The 22,052-nt window shown below is 43.1% G+C and overlaps 1 protein-coding gene across 5 annotated transcripts in view; it reads left to right on the forward strand.

The window, feature by feature from the left end:
- PDE8A (phosphodiesterase 8A) overlaps window positions 1-22,052 on the forward strand; it is a 134,242-nt gene that overhangs the window by 87,894 nt on the left and 24,296 nt on the right. For all 5 annotated transcript variants that reach the window (XR_010317383.1, XM_064267175.1, XM_064267177.1 and 2 more), the window contains exons 10-18: window positions 1,384-1,435; window positions 1,536-1,578; window positions 9,489-9,569; window positions 14,849-14,919; window positions 15,196-15,360; window positions 16,269-16,317; window positions 16,495-16,630; window positions 18,056-18,254; window positions 21,806-22,023. Coding sequence is in view for 4 of the 5 variants with exons in the window: in XM_064267175.1 (XP_064123245.1) it covers window positions 1,384-1,435; window positions 1,536-1,578; window positions 9,489-9,569; window positions 14,849-14,919; window positions 15,196-15,360; window positions 16,269-16,317; window positions 16,495-16,630; window positions 18,056-18,254; window positions 21,806-22,023 (1,014 nt within the window). In the remaining variant the exon portion in view is untranslated. The remainder of the gene's footprint in view (window positions 1-1,383; window positions 1,436-1,535; window positions 1,579-9,488; window positions 9,570-14,848; window positions 14,920-15,195; window positions 15,361-16,268; window positions 16,318-16,494; window positions 16,631-18,055; window positions 18,255-21,805; window positions 22,024-22,052) is intronic.

Here is a 22,052-nt window from a genome sequence, read left to right on the forward strand (position 1 = left end):
AAAACTCCACAGAGCGTAGCTCTATTCAGAAACACAGGGGGTTGCCGTGAGTCAGAATCAACTCAACAGCAACTGACAACAGTGTGTTATTTCTGCATAGGCCTATCATATTAGATAAAAATCCTTTAAATACTAATATTTATGAAACTTCTTATGTAAAACAGATGTGATTATAGATTGGAAAATGGCATATATCAGGAGCCTAAAATTTTTTTATGATTTGTTTCAAAGTGTAAAAGAAATAATATGAAAAGTGGAAAATGATGAGTATAACTTGTAGAACATCTACCAATAAAATATGCCACCATTAGAAACGATAATCATAGAAAATTAAATGATGAGAAGAAATGCCTATGATACACTGTTAAATCAAACAGCAAAATGTAAAATAATATGTAGTGTTACGATCTCAATCATGGAAATGAAAGGCTTGGGAAAAAGGAAGAATTGTGGCCATGGTGGTTATAATGCCTGCTTCCATCTTTTGACCCTTTCCTTCTCTGGACAGGCTCTCAGTGCCTAGTAGACAAAACTTCATTTCATCTTGACTATAGCCCTGTAAGGTCAACACTGTGATTACCTTCCTTTTACAGATGAGGAAACTGAGGCTTAGAGAGATGAGGTTTCTCGCCCAAGATCTGGTTGCCAGCGAGTGGCACAGCCAGGCTGTGGACCTCAGCGCTGACCCCACAGCTCACGTGCTTTGTCACCAGGCTTCTCTGCCAGTTGGTGACTGGCTCAGAGCTGGATCTGTGTGGGCTCTCTGTTCTGACTCTTTGTCCATTTATGTCCTTTCCAAATTTTTTGTGATAAGTATATAAGGATTTGATTATCAGGGGGAAAAACATGAAAAACCGAAGGAATAATAAATACATGAGAAAAGTCAGCAGCTTCTAAGATAAGCCCTTGCTGCTTTGTTTTAGATTTCCAGCGAAGGAGTTAAATGTGAAAATTGGTCCTTGATGTGACCACTGGCTATTTCCATGAATGACTCAGAGTGGATTATTTATTGGAACTTGAAGAGAATCAATAATAAGGGCTGTGAAATTAAACTCATCTTAAGAAACTAAAGGCTTTTGATTGGTTAACATGCTGTACATTTTTTTAAACAGAAGTTGTTTTTTTTTTAAATTGTGTGGTAACTTGGGAAGAATTTTTTTTTTTTTTTTTTTCCTGAAGAGTCACTTGTTTTCTACAGAGACGCAAGATGATGTCTGTAGACTCGTGTTCCTTTATTGGTGGCCTTGGCCACAAGTAATAGAAATGTGGTCCCCAAAGCATTTTGTGTGAAAGGAAGGTGCTGTTTTCATAAAGAAAAATTAGCTACATATCCATCAGATTAGAGAGTCAGGAGAGAAATAATGCATTGTTTTCTATTTGCAGAAAAATTAGACACTATGTGTCCATTATCAGAGTGTGCAATGGCAACAATAAGGTACGTAAGGAAACCCCAGGACCCTGGTGCACCCCAGCAAGATCTTCCTTATCCTATAACTAAGCAATCAAAACTAATGGCTTTTAAAATTCATTTTTAGGCTGAGAAAATAGCTGAATGTGTTCAGCCTGACAGTCTTACAGGTATGGCACCGATACTCATTTTTCGGGTTATTGAGCATTTGAGGAAAAAACAAAAAATACACTTACTCTGACTAGCTTGCCTAATGCAGAGACGGGGCTGTATTTTCCTAGCACCATGGCGGCATTTCTCCCCCTGGCTCCCCAAATTGGTTTGTGAGTTGATCTGAGTGCTTATGGACATTCTAACATGTTCCTGCATTTGCCCTGGTCAGGTTCTACCTGGTGGGTCTCAGCCTGTGGGGAGAGAATGGGTCCCCTCAAATGCATCAACTTATGTGAAGATGTCTTCAGTAAAGTGTGTTTGATAGCCTCATCTGTACTTTAAGCAGCAGACAATGTTGAAGATCAGGCTATAGTATTTTAGCAGAGACATCTTTGTCTCCCCTGACAATAGTCACCACCAGCCCACAGGGAGGTAGCCGGACCCCTTAAGACTCGCCTCACCTCATATCTGTCTCCTTGACTACCATCTGCTCACACCCATGTCTGTGTTACTGCAAATGCTTTTCCCTGGCCAGGAATTGTCTGTTTTCTTCAAATGTATGTCATGGCTTCAGCAAGCCACCTTCCTGGTTGAGGGGCGTGGGCTCTGATGGTGAAGGTTCACTCCAGCTCCAAGCCAGAGGCTCCCATCAAATGCCTGTCTGCCATGCCCAGGCACTGAGCTCTGGCTGCAACTACTCTGTGCGAGTCTTCAGGGGAGGAGGCCTTGTCTTCCATCCCTTCATGCTGTTGGGATGTGGTTTCCTTGGCACCAGAGCAGTTCACTTACTCTTTCTAGGAATATTTGTTATGTGCTTTTCTGAGCATTTACTGTGTACAGAGTACTACACTGGGTGCATTACATCCTCATAGTTTATTTCGTTGAAGCTTTGCAGTAACCCAGCGAGGCAGGCGTTTTATAGATGAAGCTCCCTTTTTAGGGAAACTGAAGGACTAAATAAATTTCTCAAGGACATCTGTCTAGAAGTGGCAGAGCTAGTACTTGAATCCAGACTGGCTGACTTCAGAGCTCTGCAGCACATGCTGGGACAGTTCCCATGGGTGCCCAGAAGCAGTCAGGGCTTTAGTGTGAGCAGAGAGATCCACACTGATACAGAAAGACAGACAGCATAAGATGTGATTGATTGTGGGTCAGAAAGGGCCAGTGGTGCCTTGGTGGCTCAGAGGAAGAGGGGAGGCTTCTAGACGGGGACAGGTGGCTTTGAATAAGAAGAGGGGTGTGGAAGGAAAAGCATCCCAGAAGTAAAAACAGAAGAAGGAAAGTATTGTTTTCTAGAAAGAGCAAGTATTAAATTTTGATTGGTATGAAGGGTCAGTGTGGAAAGAGGAGTTTGGATCATGAAGGATCCTTAAATGCTAGGTTGAAAGTTAGGATTTTCATCTGTAGGCAGTGGGGAGTGTCAGGATTTTTGAGCAGAGGAGAATCACATGATGACAGCTGAGTTCTTAGAAGCCTGTAACAGGTAACACAGATTACATGGAAGGAGGGCCCAGACAAAAATACCTGCATTGTTGTGGTTTAAAGGAGAGAAAGCAAAGAGCATAGTAAGACAATGGCAGTAGGAAAAGAGAAAAAGGCCAGTTGCGATACTGGGACCAGAGAGAGGAAAGGAAGGAAGGGTGTCAGAAAGGTAGTTTCTGAGCCTGGAGACTTAGGTTTTAGTGATATGGGTAGGCAGAAGGGGCTGGGTGAAGAAGATGAATGTGGAACGCATGACATATATGAGGTTCTGGTGGGCGGCTAGATGGATTTGTTTGTTCACTCATCTGTTCATTTATTCTACAAATGTTTATTGAGTACATGCTATGCACCAGAACCTGTTTTCCTGTAAAGAGATTAGGACTAGATACACAAATTTTGCTGCCCAGCAACAGTATTAGCAAGTAACCCAGATGTGGAACTGCTGAGATTGAACTGGGGAATGGTAGAAGGAAGTGGGAACTCTGATATTACCAAGGAAGAGAACATGCAGGAGAAGGAGATGAGGGATAAGGCAGACTCCTGGAGACCACCCATATTGGGAAGAAGGAAGCAGAAGCTGAGAAGAAGAGGTCAGAGGGGGAGGAGGAAAACCAGGAGAGTGTCACTGAAGCCAAGGGAGGGGAGATTAGGGGAGGTAGTGGGCAGTGGCGAATCACACAGAGAGGAGAGGGAGGGGAGTACAGAGCCAGCGATGGATAGAGACTTTGCATTTTGTACCCCAGAGCTCACTTGTGACCTGTAGAAGTGCAGTTTCAGGAGGGTGGTGAGGGCAGAGCCAGATGGCAGGGGATGGTAGGGTCAGAAGCAGAAGCAGTAAGTGTAGTAATTCTTATTCTGTAAGGTTATAGAATACCTTTACTTGAATTCTTCTAATTCTTCAGAATAGCCCTGTGAAGTAGGCATGGCTATCAATTTTCCTTTATTGCAGAGGAAGAAACTGAGGCTCAGAAAGGTTAAGTGACAGCCTAAGGTCAAGCAGCCAGGAAATGACAGTGGTGGGACTGGAGGGCAGCATCAGTGATATAGTCATAGGAAATTTAGGCACGATGGCTAGCCAGGTCTTTTGGACATAAAGCTGGTTATGTTGCCATGGAGGAAGGAGATTGGACAGCTAGCCAGTGAGCTGGGTCAGATGGGTAAGATTCCTAAGTGAGCACTAATCAGATGACAGAATGACCCAGCACAGATACAGTTTGGGAGATTCTTCCCTTGCCTAAGTTTTGTCATTTGACTTGTGACTAGTGATGGATAAAGACTTCACAAGGTTTTTCCCAAGAGGGCCTTTAAACAGGTCAGGGAGAAGGGGTCAGGTCTTAGAAAGATAGTCATGGTAATGATGTGGAGAAAAGAGACTAAAGGCAGAGAGACCAGCTGAGAGACTGAATTCAAGAGACCCTTTGGAGGTATAATCAATAGGACTTGGGAACCAGCATAATGTGAGGGAAGAAGAGAAAAGACTTGAGAATGACACCAAGGTTTCTAGTCTGGCTAGTGGTTAACATTACTTAAAATGGTGCAGGAGAAGAGCAGGTCTATATAGGGGCAGAAAGAGGATACATTCACATTTGAAGCTATTATATCTGAGGTGCCTTGAACATTCCAGTGGGAGCTGTCTGGTGGCATTTGGAGATAGCCAAAGCCCTGGTAAGCTCTCCTGAGGAGAGAAAGTGAGGCAGGAAGACTGAAAGCTAAGGATGGATTCCAGGCATCAACTGCCGTTTAAGGGATTGCGGAGGAGCCCTGGGGAGCAAGGATGTGGTTCATTCATTCAGCCAGAACTTGGTGCACTCTCACCACGGCCTGCGTTCTAGCTGGCGGAAGAGTAGACAGTGAGCAAATAAATACATAGTGTAGCAAATGGTGGTAAATTCTTTGGAGAAGGATAAAGCAGGGTAGGGGAATGGAGAAGGAGCCCTGGTGGCACAACAGATAAAAACACTCAGCTGCTAACCAAAAGGTTGGCGGTTCAAACACACCCAGTGGGCCCACAGGAGAAAGACCTGACAATCTGCTCCTGTGAAGATTACAGTCTAGAAAACCTTATGGGACAATTCTGCTCTGTCATATAGGGTCATCATGAGTCAAAAAGTGACTCAACAGCACCTAACAGCAACAACAGGGGAATGGGATGTGTGAGGGGATAAGCAGGTAGTCAGGAAAGACCTTGCCAGAAATGTGACAAGTTCTGGTTCAGATGGTATGGAGTGGGGCCCAGGCTTCAGTATGTGGTACAGGTATTCTTGTGTGCTTTCAAGGTTGGGGCCATTGATACAGGCCTCGTAGACTACTGAAAAGGCTTTGAGTTTTGCTCCGTCTGGAGAAAGTGAGCTTTCTAAGGAGGAGATGATAGTTACCAGTATCTGATGCTTCAGAGAAGCCAGGGAGAATGACTGCTGACAGGCAGCTGTTAACTTGATAGTTTGGAAGTAAGTGGAGACCCCGGAGAGAGGGTGGTCCTTTGTGGAGCAAGCCCTGCATGAGCACTTGAACAGTGGAGAGTTTCTAAAAAGTGCTCTGAAAGTCTGCTGTGTTCCAGTAGAGTGACTTTCTGCCGTAGCTTCCTTGCATTCACAGTGGAGCTCATACTCCCAGGCCACAGCATTAAAGACAGAATAAAGTGCTATCTGTGAAGAGTGCTGAATACTTACATATCTCATTGCCCCTCCTCACTGCTTCTCGGGGGTTCCCTGGATTTACCCAGCAGGCTAAGGAAATATTGCTAATTTTTCTCAACTAAAAAGATGGGACAGAGTGTAAGGATCGTATTTCACAGAACAGGAAGCCAGGAGCAGTGACATGAAATCACAGGTGGTACTGAGCCCAAACCCCAGTTTTTGGAGACCTCTTTAGCATTCTGTCCATTGATAGGCTAGGTACCTCAAATCAACCCATACTGGTTGAGCACTCACTAAATATAAGGCACTGGCCTCTTAGTTCCTTCAGGAGCTTGCTGCCTCTTGGGGACTGTCTTAGTCATCTAGTGCTTCTGTAACAGAAATACCGCAAGTGGATGGCTTCAACAAAGAGAAGTTTATTCTCTCACAGTCCAGTAGGCTACAAGTCCAAATTTAGGGCGTCACCTCCAGGGGAAGGCTTTCTCCCTCTGTGAGCTCTGGAGGATTGTCTTTGTTATCAGTCTCCTCTTTGTCTAGGAGCTTCTCCCTGCAGGAACCTCAGGTCCAAAGGATACACTCTGCTCCCAGCACTGCTTACTTGGTGATATGAGGTTCCCATGTCTTCTGCTCGCTTCTGTCTTTTATGTCCTGTCTCCCCCGACTCTCGGGAGCCTCTGCCATGTCATCATCTAACTTCAAAATTATGACTTTAACTGTTAGTTTACCCACCTCTGTTCCCCTGTACATTCTCCCCTTTTGAGGACATGGACCATACCTTATTCATCTTCACATCCTTAATGCCCAGCTTAGGGCCTGACACATGATAGGTGCCCAGTAAATGCTGAGTGGACAAAAGGAAGAGGAACAAAAGGACAAGTACTAAGTCCACCATACCATCTTATCAGGCAGCTGGTGTGGACATTAATCTCCTTGAAGTTCAGAGGAAGGAGAGACACATCAGTCTATGTGTGGTCTAGTGGAGGTAAAATTTGAAGGAGTGGGCATTTGGAGTTGGTACAGTGCCGTATGTCACAGTCAGAAACAGGTGCCAAGACTGTTCCAAAGATGGAGGGTGGAGCAGTTGAGCTGACACAGCACGCTCATGCGCAAGACAAGTGAGAGATGATCCTTGAAAGGCAGGCTGGTGCAGGCAGATTGTGCCTGCCCTTCAATACCAGGGAGTTCTTCATCTGTGAGGCGTTAGAGGTTTTTGAGCAAGGGTGCTACAGAATCAAGGAGCCCTGGTGGTGCAGTGGTTAATTGCTTAGCTGCAAACCAAAAGGTCAGCAGTTAGAACCCACCAGCTACTCTGTGGAAGAAAGATGTGGCAGTCTGGTTCCATATAGATTTACAGCCTTGGGAACCTTATGGGGCAGTTGTACTCTGTCCTATAGGGGTTCTATGAGTAGGAATCGACTTGACAATAGAAGACAGCAAAGCAGGCAGCTATGTGGCAGGCAGTGTTAGGGTGGTGTGGGGAGGCATTAAGGAAAGGAAGATTTCCCAAAGGTTATGATACCAGAAGTGCATCTTCAAAGAGGACCAAGAGTTAACCAGGTAAAGAAGGTCCCAAGTGGAGGTAAGCCCTTTATACCAACATGTGGAGCTTTGGGAGGTGCACTGTTGTTGTTGTTAGGTGCTGTCAAGTCAATTTTCAGCTCATAAACAACCCATGTGACAGAGTATAACTGTCCCATAGGGTTCTCTAGGCTGTAATCTCTATAGCAGTAAATCGCTAGGTCTTTCTGCTGTGTAGCTGTTGGGTAGGTTCAAACCACCAATCTTTTGGTTAGCAGACAGACACTTAACTGTTGTGCCACCGGGGCTCCTTCGTAGGTGAACTAACACACCATAAATAGTTTGTGATGGCTGGAAAGAGGTAATTCAGATCTTTTAGAACTCTGGCAGCCACCCTGAGTAACTGGAGTTTTCCTAAAGACAATGATGAACAATTGAAGTGCTTTAATTGGGAGCGACTTAGTCCCATTTATGTTTTTGAAGAATTACTGGGCTGATTGTGAAGAATGGGTTGAAGGGGGCAAAGTAAGGGGCTGTGGGACCAACATGGGAGGCTGTTGCTATAATCCAGAGGAAGAGGATGAGTGTGTCTGAGATAGGGAGGGACAGAGCAGGTGACAGAAGAGGTACTGAGGAGGTAAAATCCATAGACTTAGATGAGCAATTGAAGGAGAAGAGGGCTGAGGAAGGAGTCGTGGATGACTTGTTCTAACTTAAGCAAAAAGGTAGGTGATATCCCGTGACCTGGGATGAAGAGCAGATTTGGGATAAAATAATGAGTTTCTTTGGGATAATGAGTTTATTTGAAGTGCCTAAGGGGAATCTAAATGAAAGTGATGAGTTAAAATGCAAATCTGGGGCCTAGGAGAGAAGCCTGGAATTAGACAGTAATTTTTGTCTAATTTTAATTAGTCTAATTAAAGCTGTAGGAGGGACTAGTTAAAGCTGTAGGAGGCAGTGAAATCCCCCAAGAAGTTGTGTTGACTGAGAAGAAGGGCTAAGGATGGAACCTTTGGAAACACCAGGGTGGCTGAGGAAGAGGAACTCATGAAGGAAATTAGAAGGAATAGTAAGAGAGATAGTCTTACTCTTACTATTCTCTCACTATTCCTTCTAATTTCCTTCATGAGTTCCTCAAGAGAGATGGAAGGAAAACCAGGAGAGAGTGAACTCATGGAAACCAAGAGTTTCCAGGAAGCATAATCAGTTGTGTCTAGTACCACAATCAAGTCAAGTCAGAAAAGAATCGAACTGTGGCCTTCAGATTTAACAAGGAAGTCATCACTGACCTTGACAAGTTCACTGCCAGTGGCCATGTAGAAGAAAATGTAGCTTATGATGGGTCAAGAAGCAGGTAGCAAGTGAAGAACCTACTTGATGGTGGGGAGGGGAGTACTAAGAGCCTGCATTCAGATCCTGTTTGTGAGCAGGAAAAGAAGGGGTTCCAGGTGAGGAAACCAAGATAAAAGCAGAAAAAATACTACATGTGGACAGGAAGACCTGACCTAGAATGTAGCTCTGCCATTCACTCGCTTGCGTAGCAGCTCCCAGTTTTCTCATCTGTGAAATGGGGACAGGGGTACCCATCTCAGAGGTTGGAGAGGCTCCTGTGAGGTGATGCCTAGGAAAACACATAGCACCACGCGTGGCACCAGCAGGTCCAAAGAGGAAGGGACAGAAAGGAGGGTTAGCCTTGTCTTGGGACCAGAGTGAAGGGTCAGAGATAGGGAGGAGTTAAAGAAAGCCTTCTGTTTGGAGCCTGGAACAGCAGTGATACCATTCACAGAAAAGGGGGAGCACGTTTGGGGAGAAGATAAACTGTCATTTGAAATACATTCCAAACCAGTCCTCTTGGTACCTCCTTAGAAAACGGAAGAAAAGAACCTTCTTCCCTGGAAAGTCCTAAAGCTTATTTTATAGAAAAGATTTTGGGGCAAGGGCAAAATGGGGATCAAAATCACCCACCATTTTTCTCAATTGTGTAGAAATGTAGTAGGAGAAGTTCTCCTGAGTTCAGTTCTGCGTTTTTACTCTATGTTTTGGGACTTCATAATTATATAACCTGGCAGCTGTAAAGCACTTGTTAATGGTTGCACCCGGTAAAACATTATGAGAGCCAACCCCTCACAACTCAGTTGTTTCTATTTTCCATCTCTGCACTGTGTTGATTTCTGTGGCATCTTAAGTGGTGTCCTATTCTTAAATTTTTTTAATTTTAGATTGGTAACCTTTGCCAATATACTGTTTAAATCCTTTTGAAGAGGTGATGTCTAATTTAATTGTTTCCACAGATGTGCAGACAGGCAAACTTATTAAAGACAGGAGAAAAGACTCGCTAGATGTCAGATCTCTTTCCACTCGATCAAGTGAAGGTAGGTGCCAAAGGCAAGAGAAGGAAATGTTCACGTGTCACATGTAGACTGACCAGACCTCCCTCCCTAATCTTGTCTCCTGGTCACTGCCCACCTCCTATTTATGAGGCGGGAGGGTACCCTTTAGAAACCTTTGTTTACTCCTTCCCCTACCCCCCAACTCCTGCCTCTGGGCTCCATTCTAAGCCTTTTAATGGAGGCAAGGGAAAAAGGAAAAAGAAAAGATACAGTTTACTACCTATTATTTATTTCCTAAACTAACAGCAGAAGATAACAATTTATTGTCTATAATTGTATCAGTAATACATTTGGTAATTCTTAAAAGATATATTCCATTGTGAGTTGCAGTTTACTGTTGAAGCTTGACTTTTTGGGAGTATAAGCCCAATTTTTGGATTATGAAAGACTCATTAAGCAAATATTATTCTGATGGGAATATAGGTAGTCCCCAATTTATGACGTATTTGAGTTATGGCATACTTGCATAATTTGCTTTATAAAGATACTGATAATAAAGACAATTAATAATGAAAACTAAAAACAAAAAGTATTCGAAAACCAACATACGATGGAGTTGTCAGAATGGAACCCCTTTGTAAGTCAGGGGCTACCTGAAATTTTTTTTTAAAGATCATGTAGGTGCATGGCCTTAATAACCTAGTAGTTTTTTCTTTTTTTAAAGAAAATTTTGTATAGTAGTGTATAGGTAAATATTACTGCTAGTGTGTACTTTCTTTGGGCCAAAGATGAATACTGAAGTATATGGAGTTCGTTGTTACTGGTTGTTGTCGTTAGGTGCCCGTCGAGTTGGTTCCGACTCATAGCGACCCTGTGCACAACAGAAACATTCCCGAGTCCTGCGCCATCCTCACGGTTCTTGCTATCCTTGAGCCTATTGTTGCAGCCACTGTGTCAATCCATCTTGTTGAGGGTCTTTCTCTTTTTCACCAACCCTCTACTTTACCAAGCATGATGTCCTTCTCCAGGAACCGATCCCTCTTTGATAACACGTTCAGAGTATGTGAGACGTAGTCTCGCCACCCTTGCTTCTAAGGAGCATTCTGGTTGTACTTCTGCCAAGATAGATTTGTTCATTCTTTTGGCAGTCCACAGTATATTCAGTATTCTTAGCCAACTCCACAAATCAGAGGTGTCAGTTCTTCGGTTTTCCTTATTCATTGTCCCCTTTTTGAATGCGTGTGAGGTGACTGAAAACACCATAGCTTGGGCCAGGCACACCTCTGTCTGAGGTGACATCTTTGCCTTTCAATACCTTAAAGAGGCCTTTTGTAGCAGATTTGCCCCATGCAATGTGTCTTTTGATTTCTTGACTCCCACTTCATGGGTGTTGATTGTGGATCCAAGTAAAATAAAATCCTTGACAACCTCAATCTTTTCTCCGTTTATTATGATGTTGCTTATTGGTCCAGTTGTGAGGATTTTTGTTTTCTTTATGCTGAGGTGTAATCCATACTGAAGGCTGTGGTCTTTGATCTTCATCAGTAAGTCCTTCAAGTCCTCTGCACTTTTCAAGTAAGCAAGTTTGTGTCATCTGCATAATGCAGGTTGCATATGAGCTTTCCTCTAATACTGATTAATGGATGTTTGCAGCTGTTTCTTCTCCTTTTGAGTCATGCCACATCAGCAAACAAAGGTCCTGAAAGCTTGACTCTATCCATGTCATTAAGGTTGACCCTACTTTGAGGAGGCAGCTCTTCCCCAGTTGTATTTTGAGCACCTTCCAACCCTAGGGGCTCATCTTCCAGCACTGTATCAGACAGTGTTATGCTGCTATCCATAAGGTTTTCACTGGCTAATTCTTTTCAGAAGTAGACCGCCTGGCCCTTCTTCCTAGTCTGTCTTAGTCTGGAAACTCAGCTGAAATGTGTCTGCCTTGGGTGACCCAGCTGGTATTTGAATACTGGTGGCATAGCTTCCAGCAACACAGAAGCCCCCCCGCCCCCCTGCCCCCGGTACAACAAACTGACAGACACGTGGAGGTGTTACTGATTAAAAACCCCAAAATTTCCAAAGCAATAGCAGCTAGGATTATACAGTGGTGGTCAGATGCCTGCCTTCATGTTGCTCACAGGTTTGTTGTGAGGTTGTGAAATGTTGCGTGTCCTTTGCATTGAGGGCAGGTGTGGGGATGGCACCAGCAGGAAGCAATGTGGTGATAAGGGGAAGGATGTGGCTTTGGCATCAGGATGACTTGGTTCAAGTCCCAGTTTCACTTGCTCTCTGCAACTTCAGGCATGGACTTCTGGGCTTCCATTACCTTTTCTGGAAAATGGGCAGAATATGCAGCCCACAGAGGATCATGTGAGGATTAAATGAGTGTGTGTGGTGCCTGGCAAGGGTAGGCACTTAATTAGTATTAGCTGCCATCCTCATCTTCATTGTGGTCGTCATGGTTATGGTTCCAGGACCTCTGCAATCCTTGAGCAGTGCAGGGCAGCAGTAAGCACGCTCATGCCTAAAACAGGCTTCTCTTCACTCAGCACACTGTAACTTCTGTTGATCCTTTGGATTACTTTATATATTTCTATATTTTTAATAGTTAAATTTTTCTTTTAGTTTTTTGTTTTTTAATCACTATTCTTTTTAATTGAGTTATACCTTACATACCATAAAATTCACAGATATTAAGTGTTCAGTTCGATGAGTTTTGACCATTATATACACTCATGCGACCACCACCCAAAATAAGCAAAGACAGTCCACACACGCATCTTTCGCCATCCAGAGGCAGTGCTGATTTCCATCACCATAAATTAACATTGCCTGTTCTTGTACTTCATATAAATTGTACAATATGTACTCTTTTGTGTCTGGTTTCTTTCACTCATTGTAATGTTTTTGCGATTCCAAGTTGTTAGATGTGTCAGTAGTTCATTATTTTTTTATTACTAAGTAGTACTACATTGTATGAATATACCACAGTTTATTTATCCATGCTGTTATTGAGGACCATTCACACTGTTTCCGCTGTTAAGAATAAGGAGTCTTTGAACATTTTTATATGAGTTTTTTGTTATATATGTGTTCATCTTATATCTGGAATTGCTGGGTCTTAGGGTAGCTTCAAATAGTTCCCTACCGTGGGTTTTACCACGTTACGCTCCATCACTGATGTTTGAGAGTTCCAGTTGCTCCTCCATACTTGGTAATACCAGTCTTTTTCATTTTATCCATTCTGGTGGGTATGGTTTTAATTTTCCTGATGACTCATGAGGTTGGGCACCTTTTCGTGTGCTTATTGGCCATTTGGATATTCTCTTTTGTGAAGTATTGTTCAGGTCTTTTGCCCATTTTTATAACTGGGTTGTTAATCTTTTTCTTACTGGTTTATGGGAATTCTTTATGTATTCTATATGTGGGTCCTCTCTTGGATATATGAATCACAAAATATATTTTCTAGGTCTGTTGTTTGACTTTTCACTCTTTTAATGATGTCCTTTGATAAACAGAAGTTCTTAATTTTAACTAAGCCCAATTTATCAGTTTTCTATTAGGGAGTCCTGAATAAGAAATCTTTTTCTATCCCAAGGTCATGAAGATATTCTTCCATGTTTTCTTCTACAAGCTGATTATCAGTCAGGTGCTGCTATTGGTCTGCTTCTGGACTCTGTTCTGTTCCATTCATGATTGTCTAGGCCTTCACCAATATCACACTATTGATTGCTGTACCCCCAAACCAAACTCACTGCCGTTGAGTCAAATGCCAGTAAGTCTTGATATCTGATAGTATAAAGTTCTTCTTTGAGATTATCTTGGCTACTCTAAGTCCTTTGCATTTCCACATAACATTTAGAATCAGCTTTGTAGGTTACACACACATACACACACTCTTCTGGGATCTTGCCTGGGATTCCCTTATATCTATAGTTCAACTTAGGGAAAATTGAAATCTCAGTAATACTGAGTCTTCCGAACTATGAATATGCTATATGTCCCCAATATTTAGGTGTTCTTTGTTTTATCTCGGCAGTGTTTTTGAATTTTCAGTGCAGAATTCTTGTTCATCTTTCATTATATTTATTCCTTTGGATTTTTTTTGATGCTATTTTTTTATTTCAATGGCCAGTTGTTTGTTGCTGGTATAGAGAAATATACTTGAGTTTTATAAATTGACGATGTCCCCCATGAGCCTTGATAAACTTACTCATTGATTGTAAGGGAAGTTTGTAGATTCCTTTAAACCTTCTGCATAAACAGTCATGGCAATCTTTATACCTTTTATTTTTTTCTTTATTAATCTACACTATTGTTTGATTTTCATAAACATGCCACTTTCATTTTATTAGAAATGAAAACAAGTCCTTTTATTGACAGAGTGATAAAATAGTTTTATTTTTTGACTTAATGACTTTATTGGGAAAAATGAAAAGTTGGCAACTCTATGCTGGTCACCAGAGTTAGATTTAAGAAGTTTTGTTGGTTCCTGAAATTTAAAGCATTTTAGAGCCCCTCAGTTGGCTAGCCTTGGACAATGTCTCTCCTTGGGCCTCAGTCGCTTCATTTGTAAAATGAGGCTGACGCATCAGGCTGTGGAACAGCCTGTGGTCCTTTGAGGTCTTTGGTAAACAGCATTTGCCTGACAGTGGAGCTTTCATGGTGAGACACAGAACTCTATGTGATTTTTTTTTTCCTGCCTGTACATTGCCCAGGCTTTCCCCACACACCCAAAGGAACCATATCTTGGCAGGCGCAACAAAAAATTAACAAATTTTAGATCCTAAGTGTTGCTGCCTGCCTCATTTAAGGTATTTACCTTAAACAGTCTGGATTAAATGTAATAGTGGAAAGCACCAAAACATACCTTGAAAATTTTAACCAGAAATTCATGAGTTTCAGCTAATGACGAGTTGTATTTATTGCTCCTGCCATACGTGAAACAAAGGGCCTGTGTGGTATTCTCTTCCAGAACATTTTTACTCCTGTCCTGGATAGCAGCTAGTTGGATAATTATAAAGCCTTAGTGTTATGGAAACAAAAAGAGGCTAACTGTTTGGCCTTGATTGCTATTATTGTTTGCCCTGTTTTCTCTCTGACCTGTGATAGCAGAAGCTCTGTCTATGGGGACACGTGCATCCTAGAACCAAAGGAAGCAGAGCTGGTAACCCCAGACCCCAAGGCTTGCCAGGATGGAAAGGGTGCTTGTTATGCAGCTGAGCACACTCAGGCCAGGGGAGGAGGGGCAGTCACGGAGCCCTCAGCCAACAAGGCAGGTGCCCAAGGTTGTGCACACCCCGATTTCTGCATCCCTGTCTCCACAGTTGCCAGCCAGAGACGACACTCCTCCTTGGCCCGGATACATTCCATGACGATCGATGCACCCATCACCAAGGTGAAGCAGTTTGTGGTGGCTCTGTGCCAAGCCTGGAAGTCCCTCATTCTCCCAATTGATTGTTCCCAGTGAGAAGAAACAGGGACCTGCAACAACCCTAATAATATTGCTCATAGTTGTATGGTGCCACTGCTTCTGAAGAGAAAGGATGTGTCATGTGAACATTTGAGCTAGTCTTAAGTTAGCATTAGACACTGTTGCCAGCTGAGCTTCCTGGATTGCTTTACCATTGTTTTTAAGATTGTGAAATTCAAGTCTTTTCTCTCCATATTGTAGGTAATCAATATTATCAATGCTGCCCAAGAAAGCAGTCCCGTGCCTGTGACAGAAGCCTTAGACCGTGTGCTGGAAATTTTAAGAACCACTGAATTATATTCACCACAGTTTGGTGCTAAGGACGACGATCCTCATGCCAACGACCTGGTTGGGGGCTTAATGTGTGTAAGTATATACAACCAGGCTGCTGCTTAGAGCCTGCCTGTCCTTGTTTTGTTTTCTCAGAGATTATTTCTTTATAGGCTGGCTTAGACAGAGCTCTCTGGAAAGGCAACTGGTCATTGCGTATAGGGTGCAGCAAGGCCTAACCTCCCCATTGCCCAGGCTCAGTTGCTTTCTGGCCAGAGCTGTCATCCACCTGCTGCCCACCACCTCGAGAGATGTCAGTGTGGGGAGGAGCATATTTTAGACATCGTACTGAGGCAGTTCTCCAATTTTGCTTAGAGGTTCTATGAGCAATTTATTTAAATATTTCACTTGCTTTTAAAGATTTTGAGAACAGGGAGTGGGGAGGTAGTATTAAATGTTACGTACCAAATTATAAAATGCAGACTATCCATCTCCTGCCATATGTGTGTAAAGAGGTACCAGGTGGTGGAGGCATGGTTTTGCTCCCAAAGCATCCTACCCAAACTTAATAGGAAAGAAGGCTTGGGAACACTTCATCAGAAGGGGGCTTTGTATCATGGGCTCTTGAGAGCTCCTGAATGCCTCCTGCAGCCCATAATTTCTGAGGTAGTTTGGTTTCATAAAATTCAGGGCTTTAGGCAGTGACCTTGGATAGTAGAGTGGTTCCCGGAGTTGATAATGTCTAAACTGTGACCTTGCCTATTGGAGACACAGGCTCCTCCAGCCTGTAAGAATAAAATTTTGGGGGGTGGAAATGATGGGGTAGTGTCCTGCTGTAGGCAGTGTTCTCAGGAAATGATGATCACAAGCGTGGAGCCTGCTGGGCACAGGGGAGTCTTGGGGGGAGGGGGTACCCTTTAGCCATCCTCTAAGACCGCCTTCCTGAGGCCTTCAAGCAGAAAAGAACTGTCGTGACTTTTTCTTGTTTCCTTGCTTTTTATCAGGATGGTTTGCGAAGACTATCAGGGAATGACTATGTTCTTTCACCAAAGAGTAAGTATTTCCTTCTTAATTTTTTGGATCACTATCTATACATAATATTGAGTGATGAAAAATAATCTTTTCAGATAAATGTTTTCAAGTAATTGTTCTCAGCAGTAAGAAGTTATAAGAAACAGCTGATTTCATAAAGCCTATTAATTTTGTTCTCCACATTGCATCACTTTGCAGACCTTCACCAGGTTTCAAGCAGAATAATCAATTCCATCTCCCTTCATGACATTCCACCACGGATAGCTCGAATCATGGAAAATGAGGAATTCTGGGACTTTGATATTTTTGAACTGGAGGCTGCCACCCACAAGAGGTGAGTCCCTCTCGAGCTTGGCAGGTGGAGAGCTTGATTCTGAGGGCCTGTGTGGAGGAGCCCACTCAAGGAGTGTGGATTCTGCACTGCTGGTCTCTGGTCAGGGGAAGTCTGCAGGCTGTGACTCCTTTGGAAACAGCAGATTCATGCAAAGGACTTAACCACTCCAAATCTACAAAATGAGGATATTAATTTCTCCTGTAGATGGTGATATGCTGAGATAGCTACAAAGAACCCCACTCAGAGCCTAGAGCTAAAATTTGTTAGAAACACACACTCCGATACATTCAGTAAGAACTGCCCCAGTCTAGGTTGCTATGTATTTGCTGACAGCTGTGGAACACCTAAAACTCCCATTACCCTGATCTGGGTGTGACCACAGAGTGGGATTGGGGTTTTAACTTGAGTTTTGTGCATTGCTGGAGAAGACTTATTAACCGAAGGGGAGTGGTTGACTTGGCAGATAGAGATGTCCACAGAGCCAGATGCTTAAAGCAAGGACTGTCTTTCAGGGTAGTCAGGTCTCAACCTGGCAGAAAGAAAGCAGTGCAGGAGAGTCGTGCTGTATTGGCCCATGGGATGATCCTTCAGGCCTTGTCCCAGTCTGGGAAAACTGCCCCCAACATAATCCTTGCCCTTTGCTCATGCTCACTGTTAGCCAACCTTCTGATACATTCTACTTCCCATGTACCGCAGCATGGGTAAGGGGTATTCTAGAAGTCAAATGAATCCTTCAACACCTGGTTTCCATACTAGTCTCAAGTGAGTCAGGTTCAGGCAGGTCAGCTGATGTCCTCTGGATGTGCCCCAACAGAGCCAAGTTTCTTGACCTTCCAAGCCAAGGGCCAGACCGAAGTGACTTCTCAAGTAAGGGCCTCACTTGGTGGCCATTTGGCCACCTTCTCATGAGAAACTGTCTCCTAATGTCAGCCTCTAGATTGTCAGACAATTACATGATATGTGACAGGGTCTGGCTCATATTTGGCCCTCAGGAAATAATTTCTTCTAGGCAGGATATCTGGCCAGTGATACAAGTCCAAAACAGAGGCTAGTGTTCAAGGCAGCACAAGTTTAGCCTAGTGACTGTTGATTTGGGGGAATGCACTAGTGTAAGTAGAAGTTGAATCAGGAAGGGCAGGGTGAAGAAGCCTTGCACCAGCAATGGGGAGTTCCACAGGAAGCTCTGATGCCAGAATCCCCGTGGACAGTCAGGTCTCCGCAGTGCATCTTGGTCCCTGAAGGCAGGAGCTAGGCCCCACGAGCGTTGGCTAAGGGGAGAAAGAGCAGCAGAGGCCGGGCAGCCTCCACGTGCACCCTGAAGCCCTGCTCACATTGGTTCCTTAGATCTGAGCCTTGTGAAGGCTCAAAACACTTTGCCTGTTTCCTTCCTTTGTTTTAATGCTATGGATGTTTTCTTCCCTGTAGGCCTTTGATTTATCTTGGTCTCAAAATATTTGCTCGATTTGGAATCTGTGAGTTCTTAAACTGCTCTGAGTCAACGCTCAAGTCGTGGTTACAAGTTATCGAAACCAATTATCATTCTTCTAACCCTTACCACAACTCTACACATGCTGCTGATGTGCTGCACGCAACAGCGTATTTCCTGTCCAAAGAAAGGATAAAGGTGAGCCGGTGTTTGTGCTCCATGTCTAATGGGTAGGAGCCTTGGGGAGAGTCTCTTGCTTCATCTCTGCTAACATGGTACAAGGTATGACTGCTCAGTAGTGGTCCCTACCTTTGTGTAGCCTGGCACGTGAATGGTATGGCCACATGTTGGGCAGGAACTACAGTGTGGCTCTGGGGTAACTGATATTTTCATTCCTGACAGGACCCCAGCCATGCCATGCTGTGGGATTACAAGAAGCAAGATTTCGTCTGTGGGTCAGGATAGTACTGTTCTTCTGGGGGTCTCACTTTGAATGTACAGGCTAGGATAGCCAACTAACTTTAGATATTGCCACTTAAGGGCCCCCAAAAGCCAGCAGGTACCTGAGACCATCCAAACAGATACCCTAACCAGAGATCTGAAGTCATCACCAGTTCTTCTTTCCTCAACCCCTGAGCATCTGGTTGATATCTAACCTTGCCTGTTACAACACTTACATGTTCTCAGATTCATCTCCTCGTAATGGCCCTGCTGCTGTTCCAGTGAGGGTCCCATCTAGACAGTTCCAAAGACCTGCCTCCCGTGGAATCCATTCACACTGCTGCCAACATGATCTTTCTGAAATGCAAATCTGACCACATCAGTCCGGGGAGCAGCTTCCCATCTTCTGCAGAATTTAAACTTTAAAACTCCCCAGGATGAGTTTTCAAGGCTCTCTGTACAGACTTCAGCTCCTTTTATCCCTCCTTGCCTTGTGCCCCAGCCACGCAGGCCACAATTGGGCCATGCCAAGCCCTTCATATGCTGCTCCCATTCTCCTGTGCTGAAACTGGCTGTCCTTCAGGGATCCATATCAGCGCCTGCTTCTCTAGGAAGCATTCCCTGGACTCTTCCCTTCACCCCCAGCCCCTTCTTCCATGCTGCCGACTTTATTGGAGTGCCCAATTACCGGTCTTTTCATTCTGTTTGGACAGGAAGCTCCCTTTTCATCTTTGTATATCTTCAGTCCCTGACCCACTCAAGTGAGTTCGGTACATTGGACGAGGGCTGTCTGTTACCTTCATAGTAAGCTTTGCAGAAGAAAGGTTCCATACAATAGACATTACTCACTGCCCACTCCCAAACCAAGCTTATGTTGTAAATTATTTCAGTAGGGAAATTCTCAAAGCAATGAGTAGACTTGTACTGATTTGCCAAAGTATTTGTGTTTTGTTTTGTTTTGTTCCCAAAATCCATCATGAGGGCCCAGGAAGCTCTAGTGGCATAACCGTTTTGTTTTTAGAAATACTTGAGGGCATAAGAGCCAAATGACTGGTTTTGTTTCCAAGAAAACAGGACCTCATGAGGAATGAGACAGCAAGGGCCCATTACTGATGTCCTGGTCTCTGGTGAAGGCCACATGGTGGCCAGGACGTTGCTGGCTGTAGTCAGGCAGAGCCAGGGCAAGCACCTCCTGGTTGCATTTCCCCATTGGTAGCGTGGAGCTAATATACAGAAGAGAACAAAGTGATATATGACAGCCAGCACAGTGTAGTTATTGAGCAGACATTAATTCCTCAGCCCCAGGTCACACCTTCTCAGAGCTGCATCTTTCAGTCTCTTTCTCTCTAGTATTTATTTTATTTTTCTTAACAAAAGGTCATGGCCAAGCCTGGAAGGCCTAGAGAGAGGATTGTTTTCTAAAACGTGAAAATGAATGGTGGAGAGGGACGTCTGTCAGCATGGCTCAGCATAAACAGACATCCCAATTTGTGTTATAATTATATTGCTTTTGACCTACTCTTTAGATAATGTACAAATATGTATTCAGAAAGCTAACTTAAAACCATTAATTTTTAGCAACATTTGAGATACACTTCATGTATAATTTACCCATTTAAAATTGAAAGTATTGCATTTTAAATTTTCAAGGCTGATTTATTAGATACCTTCTTTTCAAGTGTTGATAAAACATTTCCAAAAATGATCTTATACTACTCTGAGTGCCTTGATACATTTCAAAACGTCATACGCTATATTTTCTAACAAAACAAAACTAGAATTTAATAAGTAAAGGTTAAATAAAAAATGTTAACCACTTAGAAATGAGAAAATATTCTGAATAATTTTGGGATTAACAAGGATGTTGTTATTAGTTGCCATCAAGTTGGCTCCAACTCTGGGCAACCCCGTGTATCACAGTATGAAACATCATCTGGCTCTGCACTATCTTCATGATTGTTGATAATACCCTGAATGAAAGATATGTTTAAAAATGCATATTCATAGTTTCCTACCACCCATCTGTTAGTTTGTCGTACTGTGGTGGCTTGCGTGTTGCTTATACTGCTGGAAGCTGTGCTACTGGTATTTTAGATACCAGTAGGGTCACTCATGGTGGACAAGTTTCAGTGAAGCTTCCAGACTAAGACTAGGAAGAAAGGCCTGGCAATATTCCAAAAACTAGCCAATAAAAACCCTAAGGATCACAACAGAGTATTATCCAGTACAGTGGTGGAAGATGAGCCGTCTGGTTTGGAAGTCACTGAGAATACACAGTGACCACAACAGTGGGCTTAAGCATGCTAGCAATCATGAAGATGGCCCAGGACCAGGCAACATTTTGTGCTGTTGCACATGAGGTCAACATGAGTCAGAGCCAACTCAATGGCAACTTATATAGTTTTAATGCTATCATTACTTAAAAGGAAGACAACATAGGAAGAGCAAAATGATAAATCCAAAATGGTTCTTTGAAATAACCAAGAAAATTGATAAAGTTCTAGCAAAACTAATCAAAAACTAAAGAGACCCACAAGTTTGAAATGGGAAAGGATAGAAGAAAGCACTGTACATAATCTGTGCTAATTCGAGTCTTAAAGTAGATGGTTTTCTTTAAAAACTGCTTCCACAGTATTGATCTCTTGGTTTTCTACTTTGTGCATCAATTCTACTTAAAAAAAAAAATTTTTTTTTAACACTTAACTAATTTCCTTACAACCAGGCTCCTGACCCAGATATACAGGGAGTTCTTTAGACCTTTAAGGAGTTTTTCCATGCTATATAAACTTTTTCAGAGCCTTAAAAAAGATGGAAAATGTAAAGATCATTTTACCAAATGCACAGAGTTTAGACTCACAAAGCCCTGCACTAGCCTGACAAGGTGGCAACACAAGGGAGAAGAAAACCAAAGCACTCCCCAACTTACGTGATGCATATTTCTAAAAATTATTTCTCCCTGTTTAATCTTGACTGAGTAATGCTGGTCCAACATCTCAGACTTTTCCTTGTGATGGGTCTAGAGAAGGCTTGACTGAGGAGGTGACCCTTATCTGTTGAGGACACCCTGTATTTTGCTAAGTCCTTAACTTGTGTGTGACTCAGAAAATCAGATCATGTTTTCTGATAAACGTATGCAAAGATATAACTTTCAGATTGAGGACAGGAAGACAGGGTTTGTTCACAGAGTGTGCTTTTCCCAGAAATCTGAAATCTTTTACCTTAAAGTAACAGGGCAGAAAGAAAACTGTCCCGAGGGCTTTCTTGCCTCCAAAGCCATACCTCATTTTGAAAACATCTCTTGTTTTTAGCAAACTTTAGATCCAGTTGACGAGGTCGCTGCCCTTCTTGCAGCCACTATTCACGACGTGGATCATCCTGGGAGAACCAACTCTTTCTTGTGTAATGCTGGAAGCGAGCTGGCCATTTTGTACAATGACACTGCTGTCCTGGAGAGCCACCATGCAGCCCTGGGCTTCCAGCTGACCATCCGGGATGATAAATGCAATATTTTTAAAAACATGGAGAGGTAAGAACAGTGACTAACTAGGAAAGATT

Source organism: Loxodonta africana, chromosome 13, assembly GCF_030014295.1.
Source record: "Loxodonta africana isolate mLoxAfr1 chromosome 13, mLoxAfr1.hap2, whole genome shotgun sequence".
In the NCBI taxonomy this organism is placed as follows: Eukaryota; Metazoa; Chordata; class Mammalia; order Proboscidea; family Elephantidae; genus Loxodonta; species Loxodonta africana.